This window comes from Phaseolus vulgaris, chromosome 2 (genome assembly GCF_051622355.1).
Source record: "Phaseolus vulgaris cultivar YP4 chromosome 2, ASM5162235v1, whole genome shotgun sequence".
NCBI classification, from domain to species: Eukaryota; Viridiplantae; Streptophyta; class Magnoliopsida; order Fabales; family Fabaceae; genus Phaseolus; species Phaseolus vulgaris.
In genome coordinates this window covers 1283339-1295787 of record NC_143499.1, presented here as the reverse complement: position 1 = coordinate 1295787, position 12449 = coordinate 1283339, and the positions used below count along the sequence as shown (strand labels likewise).

Genomic DNA, 12449 nt, shown 5'->3' with positions numbered 1-12449 from the left:
ATCAATTAAGAACTTGCCAACTCATTTGATCACGAATAAAAATGACATTGCTTACTCGTAAACTGAAAGGAGAGAAAGAGAAGCGTGGAAAGATTATAAGGTAGACGACACCAATTAGTGTTGTCACAAAGTATGTAAGGTGATCCTGATATATATTTTGCAGAAACTTATTGATTTAATCTACCTTGAGTGTCAGTCTAAAATTTCCTATTTTACTTGCAATTTTATAAATTCTCGAATAACACATACTCTTTTTAGTGTTTAGACTGAATATTCGTTTTAGCTTTTAACGTAATATTTATTGAGTCTTAGTTATTTACTTTTTTTTAATGACATAAAGTAATAAAGTTGTTAATTTTATATATTAAATTAGTTAATTATAATTTATAATTAAAACTGAATATATAAATATTTATGATTTAAGTTATAAGATTATGAGGTATATGCACCTTTAAATACATAAAAATAGTAATAATTTAAATTATATATATATAGTAATTTTAATTTTAATATTTTAACCCTATAATATAATTTTAAAAAATAATGTATCCGCCAAATTATAATATTTTAAGCCCTCTTCAGTAAGGCCCTCTTCGCACTATGTCACATAAAAACCTTTTATTTTTTGAAAGTAAACTCATTTATTTTTCACTTTTCTGATTCGTCTAAATATAATATAAGATTAAATATATTTGCAGTTACTATAAAATAAACACATATATACCGATGCTCATAAAAAAAAGTTAGATTTCATCCTAACGAATTCATGGTGATCGAATTGGTAAAGGAGGAGAGAAACGAAGGCAGAAAGCTTAAACGATGCAATATTTTGAAAAACAAAATATCTGTATATTATTTTAAGTCAATGCTAGAAGCAATTACATGAATAAGAATACAAACCCAAAATTGGGCAAATAAGAAAATGATCCAAAGGCCTCCAACAAGAAACTAAAACCCTTCAACTAGGAGTGTGAATAGAAGAAACTCTAAGCTTAAAAATAAATCTCTTCAATTGCTTAGAGGATCTAATGGGTAGATGATGGAAGAGACCTTGTTGCAATCTTTCACGGACCATTTGAAAATCATGAAAGCTGTTATTATGTGCAAGATGTCTCAGAGACTGGTTATCATTGAATAGGTTAACAGTACTTGTAGTGGTGATTTGAAGATATTCTAACAAATAGGAAATCCATTGTATTTTACAAGATGTAGAAACAAAAGCATGATACTCTCTCCTGAAGAAGGTCTGGAGATCGTGCCTTGTTTCTTGGTTTTCCATACTCTTCAAGAAATATGCAAAACCCAGTCGTGGATCATCTAGTCATGAAGCATGAGGCCCGAATCACTAAAAGCCTTCAAATGTACAATAAAAGATTTGAGATAAAAGATACCCTAGGAAATATATGTTTTGATGTATCAAAGAACACACTGCATGGCTTGATGAGATGATATGTAGATGACCTATGAACATATTGACTATGGAACTGCACGACAAAGCAGGTATTTGGTCGTGTAGCAAGTGTCCTATGGTCATTATGTAGGTAGTGATATCATGAATTTTATCTTTTTAGTTGAACAACTTATCACTTTATTTTTGCATGGGTGTGACGACTTGTTTGGCTCCAAGAATGCTAGTATCTTTCAAAATGTCGAGAGCGTATTTCTTCTTACAAATGTGAATTCCTTCATGTGAACGAACAATCTCCAGTCCTAGAAAATACTTCAACTTTCTCACATCTTTAATACGAAAAAATGCATTTAAGGAATCCTTTACAATGGTAATATCATTCAAGTTGTTTCCATCCTTTTTTTCACTCCCTTGACCACTTGACAAAAGCCAGTAAGCATCCCTCTCCATGTCAGTGGTTGTAATTTGGAGCAAACGAAACTTCTCAAATAATATTTTTCAAAACTTAAAAGAGGTGCAATATTTTGAAAAAAAAAAAAGTCTGTATATTATTTGAAGTCAATGCCACTATGTATAAGCAATTACGTAAATAAAAATAAAAATTTAAAATTGGGCCAAATAAAAAAACGGCCCAAAGCCTACAACTAAATACCCAAAACATCCTTTAAAATTTGAATTTATTGATTTTATTTTTACAATTTTATTCTTTGTGAATTAAATAATATTTTTGTGTAAATATTGGCGATGGTTTTCTTGTTTTGATATCCAAACGCGATCGTGGTTAAAAATGACACCATGAGTTTTACAATAAAAATCCAAATAATTAAGTTTTGGAATGTATAAATGTGAGATTCATAGAAGAAATGAATCAAATTTAGAGCACCTTTAACTTTGCATATGATTTATTTGACCAAATTGAAACATCATCCATTCGTTTAAGGTATGATTAAAAATATTTAATTAATTAAAATATGAAGAAATATAAATGTAAACATAATTAATAATGAAAAAATGATATGTTTTTAAAAATTAAAAGACCATATTTCTCTATTTTTAGTATGAAATAGCCAAAATTACGAATTAAAAGAATGAAAATTGTCTTTAATCTTATTTAAAATGAAAAAAGGTTGCAGAGTTGGAAATAAGAATGAATTAGAAAAAGCTAAAGGGAAATTAGAATTAAAAGCAGATGATAAGATTTGGTGGTTTGGGCAGCCTGAAACGGTGTCGCAGAGCATGGTCTTATCTGCTGGTAAAGGAGGGGAAGTCTTGAGCTGGGAGGAAGTGACGATCGAAATTTGGTAAGAGGCTGTAATCAATCAAACCAAACCATGTCGTGGTTTGCAAGAACAATCGCAAACTCACTCAGACTCGACGACGACGATCTCGACGACGACAATAGCGGTAACCTAAAATCCCCTCCGAAGAAACCCGAATCAGAACCCGTTCAACCCGATTCCGCATCCACTCCCAGTCCCACCGCGCGAGGGGTCAAAGAGGATTTCAACGAGATCACCAAATCTTTTTCCCGCCAGATATGGGGCGTCGCCTCCTTCCTCGCTCCGCCGCCTGATCCCCAACCCCAAAATCCCGTCGCCGATCCCAACTCCTCCGACGAAGAAGATATCATCGCCGGAATCCGTAACGATTTCGCCGAGATTGGTGGCAAGTTCAAGAGCGGGATCTCCAAAATTTCTGGCCATAAGACTGTATCTGAATTCACCAAGATTGCTTCGAGCTTCCTTCAGCTTGGATCCCAAGAGGAATACGATCTGGAGGGCGTTGTCGGAGTTACCGAGGACGTGGTTGCCTTTGCCAGAAGCGTAGCTCTGCATCCAGAAACTTGGCTCGATTTTCCTCTTCCTGACGATGCCGATTCTGATGGTATATCGATTTTCTCACTCTTGGTTATGCAAATTCTGTTTACCGTTCCAATCGAAATTTAGAGGTGATTTATTTTTACTTCGTAAACCAATATATAACAGTTATGGCTATTCTCGTAGTTTGCCCTAATAGGCTTCTTAAGATGTTCATGTGTGTATTTTAGATGATGTTCTATCCTGTCTGATATTTCACTATCTCTGGAATTTTGTGGCTTAGATTTTGATTTGTCCGATGCGCAACAAGAGCACGCTCTAGCTGTTGAACATCTGGCACCAAGCTTAGCTGCTCTTAGAATGGAACTGTGCCCCGGATACATGAGTGATGGTAACTTTTGGAAGATTTATTTTGTACTCGTGCATCCTAGACTCGGCAAAAGTGATGCTGATATTTTATCCACCCCCCAAGTGAGTTAAATTTTATTGGCGTTCTGTTTTCAATATTCGTTGTATTTCTATAGTTTGTGTCGGGCAAATGTGAGTTGATGCCTCATAAGTTAAATGATTGTGTTATTTGGTTTCTTTGTTTGTTTGCTTGTCTTAATATGTTTAACTTTTATCGGGTGCTACTAATGACTGAAGCAGAGAAAATTAACATTATTTCGTTGTTCAGAGGGATAAACATGGCATTGGAATCTTATAATGTAATCTTAAAATCTTGTTATGAAAGTTCATTATGAAGTTACAAGTTATGTGTGATCCCTTTGTATTACTACAGAAATGTGTCCAGCATGCTTCAAAATAAACATTGTCATGCTTGTCACATTTGATGTTAGCTATGTGGTAATTTTGGTATTATTTGTATTGCGCTTGCCTTTGTTACTACTAATGGTGGTATGTCTGCAGATTGTGGAAGCTAGAGCAATGTTAACTCAGGCCTTAGACAAAAGAGGTAAAGAAAAGAAAGAATCGGACTTATCTTCAGAAGGCAATATTCCTTCAAAAGAGGAGGAACAACATCTCTTTGTGCCAAACAGTGCCCCACTTGAATCTGCACCTCTTCAGGCATCTGTTGTTGAAGCAGTCCCATCTATGGTTGCCTCTGATGTTGAAATGGAGAAAAATGCCACTCAAAGTGATGTTCCACAAATTATCGTCAAGTCCGTGGTTAAAGAGGAACCGGTAAAACCATCTGCAGAACAATCAGCATCTGGTTCAACCAATAGATTTTTGGATGAAACCTATGAGGACGATGCCGATGATTGGTTGAAAGAGGAGGATAGTTCTGAAATGGTTGGTCCCAGTGGAACTTACATTCAAACTAGTAATGATGAGGATGTGTCATTCAGTGATCTTGAGGAGGACGATGGTGATGTACATGAAAGTAATAAGAAAACTAGATCAGGCTCTGACTCTTCAACAAAAGACTCCCGAGAGCGAGATTGGGTTCAGTTAGGTAGAAGTTCTCCTAATTCTGATAAGGATAGGTTCTCTGTTGAAAGCAAACGTACTGGTTCTGAGAATTCAAGTTCTCGTAATTCTGTGACCAAGGAGTCCAATGATTGGCTTAACGTTGATGACATTGATGTAATATGACAATGCCTTGGAATATGTCCCAGAGGTAAGTTTTTTTTATGTGATTCCCTTATATTTTGTGAATATCTGCATATAGTATGTCTACTCTACGATTGACATTCTGAACGACTGTCTGTAAATAAAACCAGTCTCCACTGGGCATTCTGCTGTGTATGGTTATTTATTGCACCCTACATAAACTTAATCTTCTATTTGATATCTGAATTTCTAGTTGTTTGAGGTTATTAATACTTTTAACTTACCCAACTTGTTTTAAATGGTCATGATGAATATTTATTTAAAAGATGAGAACAACTACACTTTATATATACGGCAGGTGTTATCTATAGCAAAGTTTCTAAGCGTGTAATGCCATAGTCTTACTAGGGCTATTTGGTTTTAAAATAACTAGAATCCTATATGTTTCTTCTGAGGATTAGCTACTAAATCAAAGAACCTTTCATCACCATTACTACAGACATTAAACATACAGCTGCTGTGCCTAAACGTCATATATCTGAAGTCTCACTACTAGTATTTGGTGTTTCTTGTCATGTTGAAGTATCTGTCTTTCCCTCGTAACTTTCATGCTCTTTACACCTTTCTCGGTGTTTTTTTTTTTAATTTTAATCAGAAAATATTAATTGGTTCTGTTCTATTTTATCGGTAGTTTAAATTACTGGATTAGCTATGTTGACTAGTTACAGCCTAAACGGTAGTTGCATACCGTGATGATAAATAATTCAACCTCTTCAATATTAATAAAAGACATGGAAACAAAATTAGGATTGTAAGATTAGTTGTTATTGGACACCTTATACTATATATACTGACATAATTGTTTTTTAGTAAATAATCAATTTGGTCCTTTTAACTCTCTTATTTGGTCCTTAAAGCATTTTATTGAGAAATTTTTTATGTCTTGTACCGCCTATCGTGTTAGTTCTCTGTTTGTGAAACTGTTCTTGAGTCTGTTAAGTGATAGGCTGACTTTGGACTTTTTTTATTTCCCTTCTCAAGTGTTGTATTGTATCTATTTGATCTTTTCTCTCCAAAAACATAAATGTGGATTCCTCAGGATTAGAAGCAACACAATACGAAATTAGTGTCCTAAAGTTGTAGCATTTGGTCTGAGATGCGTTGTTTAGGAATTTATTTTGCTAAGTATATGCATGTTTTCTTTCTTGATTTTCTCATTATTAATTGTTTAACACGAGATACAAGTCAGTAGATTTTGACAAAACTTGGTTTTAATGACCAATAATAACAGTCCAATTTTGTTGTTGTTAAAGTTCATAAACCTTAGGGTGATTATTATACTTAAATATTTTAAGAACTAAGTAAGAGAGAGAATGATAGCTCGATGCTTAAATTAATGGTTTACTCGATTGTTTTGTATTCAAAGTCGACATTACTTTTAGTTAAGGAGCTATATGATTTTAGAAAATATTTTCCACTTTTATTTATTTGTTTATTACAAAATATGATGTATTGTTTTATTTTGTTCTTTGTAAATATTTATAGCAAACAAATTAATGAAAATAATTGTATTCTTTTCTGTGTTTATTTTCTATTTTCACCGTTTTCTATATGAAGTTTTGAAAACAAGAAATAAAATAAAATAAGTGACAATTTTTTTAATTAACAAATGAATACATTTTCTGAAACTAAACGGTTCCTAATTGTTACCAACTTTAGTTATATAGATGAGAGTGGCAATTGTTGAATGTAGTATCAATATTCATTGGAATATTATTGATGATAGCTATGATACTTAACGTAGACTTCGCGCATTGTTAGTTGTGTGGTAGTGTTGCAATAATTTTAACAACTCTTGTCGCAGTTTTTATGGCTGACTGTTATGCAAGTCAGTGTGCAGCTAGACACTAATTAGTATGATATTAATAAATTTCCAGCATACACTTTTTTAGTTGTGTTCATTATTGGGTCCAATTTACCACATTTACCTAGCAATTAGTTATTCTTTAGTGGTTTTTACACGAGTTTTTATAAGTCACAGAATATGTTCGTGCCATTCGTCTCGGTATAAAAGAATTTAGCTGTTGTAAATGTCATCTTGTTTCTTGTTCTCCTTCAAATGTTTCTTGGAACATTTTTCTGAGTCCTCGTCTGTCGTTATTTCTCTAGCCGCACATGCAAGTAGAAATCTGACTTAGATTTTATTTTCGTAGCAAGGGTCAATAAGAGTAGGAGGATGATAGCCAGAACCATTACGTTTTAACGAACTATTGAAAAAAAAGCTGCTGTTTGATTTTCTTCATTAGTCATACCCACGTAACTTCATTAGCGCGTAAAAATAAGACTGCTTGCTTTGGAAATGGTTCGTAAAGGCGGGAATGTCAAATAGTTCAGGTTTGAAGGATTGTGTATATCTTCTCATAACTGAGTTTACTGTTATAATTATGAAGTAATAAATGGTCATTATATGATCAATTTAAATATCGTTACCTACCAAAAAAATTTATAAGTATCAACTCTCTAGAAAAATACAATTTATCCTATTATGCACCCTTAATTCTCATATTATTACACATTTATCATTATTTTTGTATTTTTATTTAAGCATTGAAAAGTTTTTTTTTTATTTAAGTATTGAAAAGTCTTTTTTAGTTAACATTCCTGGAGACCAATTAAAAACATACTTAGTTAAAAACATATTTAGTGAAGAATATCTTCGTGGTTAACAAAGTTATTAGGAATAATGTTTGATATGGATTAGAAATCACGGTGGGATATGCACCTGCCTTATAAAGACAGAAGGGAAACTGTCGAGAAAAGGAGATGAAGGTTGGTTTTGTTGGCTGCTAGGCTATATGTTAAGATACTAACTAATTTGGAAAATTTTATCTTGAGAGTTAAAGATAGTTTTTTTGATAAAAGAAAATACATTGACAATAAGTCGCGCATGAAAGAAAGTTTAATAGTGCCCTTTTTAAATTAAAAAAATATAATTATGAAATGGTTTTGGACATCAATGTGGCTTGGATACTGATATGAGAAGAATATGTACAAAAGGCGTGAAATGAAAACTTTAGCCAGTCACTCACTGTTTGGAAGTAAAAGGAAAAAAGTAAATGAATTAAAAAGAATATTTTGTACAGCGAGATTCTTTGAAGTAGAGGAGAGGAAATAAGGTTGTTAGGATCTAATGGGTCCGAAACCGCTGGAAAGGCGTTCTAATCGAGACCATAGCAAGCTTCCGAGTGAGAATTTTTGCTTGGCTTCCACTGTGTCTTTGCTTTGGTTTATAACAGAGGAGGAGGAGGAGGATGATGATTGATGTAGCCTATGGGGCGACTTGTGATCAATCACCACGGATCCACCCGTCTCTTGTTTCACCAGTTCCACGATATTTGGGTTCACTTCTTCACCTGAACAATCTCTCACAAAGAATGATCCTTCCGCTTTTCCTCCCTCCGTTTCAATCTCCACTCTCGATATGGACAATCCATTTTCACGTAACACCCGCGTCACATTCGATAGTAGCCCCTTTCTATTTTCAGTCAAAATATCCACCCTCAATCCCTGCACCAGTGCACCACTCATACACATTAAAAATCTAACATCTCAATTGTTTTTAAAAAATCTAGGTAGAACATACATACATGCGACACTCTGCGCTCAACTGCAGCGATTAAGCATAAGGTGAGTTTTTGCTTCTCGCTTTCGCTGGGAAAACCTGCACTACCCATGCTGTGCCTTATGTAGTACTCCTATGTATAACAAGAATTCGTATTAGGATAACAGTCCCACTAATCACAAAGTTATTATATTTTTTTTAAATAATTTGTTGAAACTCAGTTGTTAGAAATAAAAAAAATATATTTTTAAATGGAAGAATTTGATCGATAAATTTGTTAGAAAGTATAGTAAGGATGTCACGGGAGAGATTATTACGTACCTGATTAGCCATGGATCTCTTGGAACTGATGGCGGCGTGGAAGACCACATACTGCATGTCCGTTAAAACGCAGACGGTGTCGAACAAGAGCTTAGGACGGTCCCTGCTCCTGACGTTAACCATCAAGTAGCCTTTGTCCTCGCATCTCCCGACAGACACGTGGGTCCCATCACACTCCTTCTTGTGTTCCCCACTACTGTCCCCGTCACACGCACGGCAACTCTCGTAATCCCTGTCCGCGTACATCAGCTGGTGGAGCCGCCGCTCCCTGTGGGTGTGCCCCGCCCCCAACCTCGTCACCCTCACTCTCTTCCTCTCTCCCCTATGCGCCGCCACCACATTCTCCAGCTGCTCCTCCACTAGGCCCAACCGTTTCGGGTCGCTTATGGGCCCACCTTTGGACTCGTCTTCCACCAATATAATACAGGCCACCCTGTCGTTGTGGGTCCATGCAGTTGCAGCGGTAACGATGCAGCCCAGCTCAACCAACATTCCTGATAGCTCTGACAGTAGGCCCGTTCGGTCCATCCCACTCATCTCCATCGCTGTTATCTCCCTTCCCACCACCTCTTCCTCTTCTCCTTTATCACTTCCCCCTTCTCTATCCCTTGAAATCTCCCCTTTACTTCTTGTGGCGCACAGTTCCTGCACCATTCTTATTTTTATTTCAATTTAGTTTCTCAACTTTAACCAATTTCCCTTTAAAATATTTCTTTTAGACTAAATTCATCCCTCTTTCATCACTTCCCTATACTAGTCATAATAAGCTTCTTAACATAAACAAAAATAATGTCTCATCATATATGTATGTCAATCAAAACTTATGTATTCTTTCAAGAGAAGTCTCAATGCTATAGCTAAAATGTAATTTAACTCTTCATCCAAAAATTAAATTATAATTTAGTGATAACATTCAGAGATTCATTTTTGACGATAAAACATGAAGTAAAATGTATTTTTATATTTTTCTAGCAATTTGAAGTGTGGAGTTATTATTTTTCAGTGCGAATAATATTTGTAGAAAGAGACAGAATGACCTGCTGGATGTGGAGCATGAGCGTTTCGTCTGTGAGCTTCTTGCCAGCTTCATCAGTCACGTGGAACACTGAATTTTGCAATAAAGAAAAAGAGCCACAGGGCATGGATCAGAACCGGATTATTGACGTACGTTTGCAGATAATGAGAGTGTCCTACCAAGTTATGGGGCTTGGTGTTACATGACGCATGCATGTTAAAAAAAAGTAATAAGGTATTTAATAATTATACATCATTTGGGTTGATTGCGGAAAATGCAGAAAGCTGAGGAGTAAAAGGGACTGGTGAGGGAGACACTGACCGTCCATAAACCATCCACCATCAGAGGAGATGTATGATTTGGAAATGATGAGATCAAGATCTGTCAACACTTGGACCATCTCCAGTAATATCCCCTTCCTGTTTGCACTGTCAACCTGCGTTTCCACAACACACATTTTAATAAATTAATCTTCATTTTCTTAAAGCAAAATTAATTCAAGGTCTTTTAATTCGCACGCCCAAAACCTTAACCATTTTATTCTTTTTGGTTGATTGCTTCACGCAGGTTCTGCCTCTGATTTCCATGCTACTGTGTTTTTTTTTTTCAATTGTATAATTCATACAAAACATCTTATATGCTTTCTGTAATATTAGTTTTTCTCTCTCTATCGCTCATATCACATCTTATCCCTGTTCATCTCTTGTACACAGAAATTATGCAAATATAACCCGTGACACTTTTCCTAATCGATTACGTCATTTTGATAGAATACGATCAAAATTTAGTTTTCTTGAAGAAGAGGAGCTTTTTCTTCTTATAAGATGACAAAAAGTAGACTCCTTTTATCTTTTTGTCATTCATATCCTCTTGTAATGGTTAAAAAAGTAAGCACGTATCACAATTTGCATTGGCTTTTGGTACCAAGTGTTAGAGCCATGACAACTCAGTTTCTTTGCATCTAATATAATAATATAATATAATAATGATTAGTTATCATACTTAAGCGCCAAGTGGTAATGCGCTGAATGGACATTAATCTACCATCATGTATCATGTTCTTCCCATTTTCCAACAGTAAATAGTCAATGATTATCCGCAGAAGTAGTAATAGTACATCGTAGCTGTGGGTGATGATGTGATCATTGAAAGCCGCAAATGACGAATTGGATTCAAGCATGATTAAACAGTCAATTACTAAAAGAATAAGAGGTTAGATTGATAATTTAATATATGCAATTTGAATGTAGAGAATTAAATCTAACCTTCACCACAGTGCAGTCTCGGCAAGAATCATTATCGATGCACACCCTGCCAACACATAATCAAATAGGTTTAATTCATTAAGTAATCAATCCACAACGATTCGGCTAAGCCAGAAAAACAATGATGTCTGTCTAGTTGAACAAGAGTAAGAAGACAACAAGAAATTGCCAGAGAGGTTGTGCAGCAGTACCTGGGAGGATGTATTCTTTTTATGAGCGATTCAATCTCGCGATCGATGTGGGCGTGGTACCATATTTCCATTCTTTCTTTATCAACTATTTGAGTTTGGAGGCAACTGGGAAATAACCCCAGAACCTGAGCTGGTATCAGTATAATAAAGATTCACAGGCTGTTAACTTAAAAAGTTTATCCGTGAAAAAGAAAAATAAAACTTGTTTAGAAACTTTAGGATAAAGAAATCACGTTTAAGAGGTTGAAAAAATAATAGCTTTCAAAAAACGTTAAAAATCAAGTGTAGGAGGTAACACCAAACAAGAGAATCCCAACATGTATAGATTAGAAGCTTTCAAAGGAATGAAAAAAAGCGCGTGTATATATGAATCTGTGATAAAAAGAGAACGTGGGTATAAGGAGCGCTGTATATATATATTGTTTCCAAAGCGATAACACAGAAGTTACGACATGTATCATAAGAAATGATTTGTTAAAAAGGAAAAGGAAGTTGTGTGGAAATTGAGAGGGTTTGCCATTGATGGTAGCAGCAAAGGTTTGAAAAAGTGATAGATAAAATTGTTTGCATTATAAGGAATTTAAAAAGAGATGAGAAATGTGATAGGATTAGGGCGATTACCTGGTGTAGAGGAAGGGATAGCAGCAGGTGAAATTCATGGAGTGGAGGTTTCGGTTGAGAAAGAATTGGAGAGAGAAGAGGATGAAAGAACGGGCCAAATCCTGATATTTTCTATCTTTAGCAGTGCGGTCTGTATTAGGAAAACCAAGTGCTTTCAGTTTTCACACGTAGTGGTATAAGCTAAACCCCGCGTACCCTTAATAATCGGAAAATGGAAACCCAACCAAAATGCAAAAATTCTGGGTTCTCTCCTCTTTGCAATCTTGTAGTTGTTGGGAGTTGCGTTTGTTGGTGGCATCTGGAGATACGACACAGCACTGCTACTAATAACAAGAGAGACTTGGTCCCTGGCTCGGAAAATGGGAACAAAGAGTAAAATAGAAAGGAGAAGGTGCTGTGACAGGGTGAATCTAGTAAGGGGCACAGGTAGAGTGTGAACTATTATATATTGTGGTATGCCACGTGTCCTTTGTTCTGTAGGTGTGCACTTCTGGTACATGATGCAGTCAAATACTACTGCCACTCGTGACGTTGCGGTGGCATCACTGAATTATATCCCCTCCCAAGCGGAATCCACGTGTTTGCTTTAGACACTCACTCTCGAATCCTATCATACCTTCTTTCCAACTTCT

General features: G+C 35.4%; 2 protein-coding genes across 3 annotated transcripts; one reads left to right on the top strand and one right to left on the bottom strand.

Annotated features, from left to right (window-relative positions):
- The first annotated feature begins 2537 nt into the window (after positions 1 to 2537).
- LOC137810024 (uncharacterized) lies at positions 2538 to 5028 on the top strand. The gene is made up of 3 exons (XM_068611136.1): positions 2538 to 3292; positions 3509 to 3696; positions 4135 to 5028. The coding sequence occupies exons 1-3, from the start codon at positions 2740 to 2742 to the stop codon at positions 4822 to 4824; spliced, it is 1431 nt and encodes a 476-aa protein (XP_068467237.1). The 5' UTR covers positions 2538 to 2739; the 3' UTR covers positions 4825 to 5028.
- A 2758-nt stretch (positions 5029 to 7786) lies between these two features.
- LOC137810023 (ACT domain-containing protein ACR1) lies at positions 7787 to 12449 on the bottom strand. Of its 2 annotated transcripts, none has more exons than XM_068611133.2 (8): positions 11818 to 12449; positions 11197 to 11326; positions 11006 to 11051; positions 10062 to 10176; positions 9763 to 9830; positions 8726 to 9370; positions 8430 to 8537; positions 7787 to 8349 (listed from the first exon to the last, which is right to left on the bottom strand). In XM_068611133.2, exons 2-8 carry the CDS (start codon positions 11265 to 11267, stop codon positions 7963 to 7965), a joined length of 1440 nt encoding a protein of 479 aa, XP_068467234.1. In that variant the 5' UTR covers positions 11268 to 11326; positions 11818 to 12449; the 3' UTR covers positions 7787 to 7962. The 2 variants fall into 2 exon arrangements, with proteins under 2 accessions (XP_068467234.1, XP_068467235.1); XM_068611134.2 differs by having other exon boundaries at positions 11197 to 11321; positions 11818 to 12233.

What these genes read in the sequence shown, in the direction of transcription:
- LOC137810023 (XM_068611133.2), bottom strand. Translation starts at nt 11,267, where the DNA reads ATGGAAATATGGTACCACGCCCACATCGATCGCGAGATTGAATCGCTC. An exon ending in AAAAGAATACATCCTCCCAG is followed by an intron (nt 11,052 to 11,196) that starts GTACTGCTGCAC and finishes ATGTGTTGGCAG; the next exon opens with GGTGTGCATCGATAATGATT. An exon ending in AGAGATCCATGGCTAATCAG is followed by an intron (nt 8,538 to 8,725) that starts GTACGTAATAAT and finishes TGTTATACATAG; the next exon opens with GAGTACTACATAAGGCACAG.
- LOC137810024 (XM_068611136.1), top strand. Translation starts at nt 2,740, where the DNA reads ATGTCGTGGTTTGCAAGAACAATCGCAAACTCACTCAGACTCGACGAC. An exon ending in TGACGATGCCGATTCTGATG is followed by an intron (nt 3,293 to 3,508) that starts GTATATCGATTT and finishes TTTGTGGCTTAG; the next exon opens with ATTTTGATTTGTCCGATGCG. An exon ending in ATATTTTATCCACCCCCCAA is followed by an intron (nt 3,697 to 4,134) that starts GTGAGTTAAATT and finishes GTATGTCTGCAG; the next exon opens with ATTGTGGAAGCTAGAGCAAT.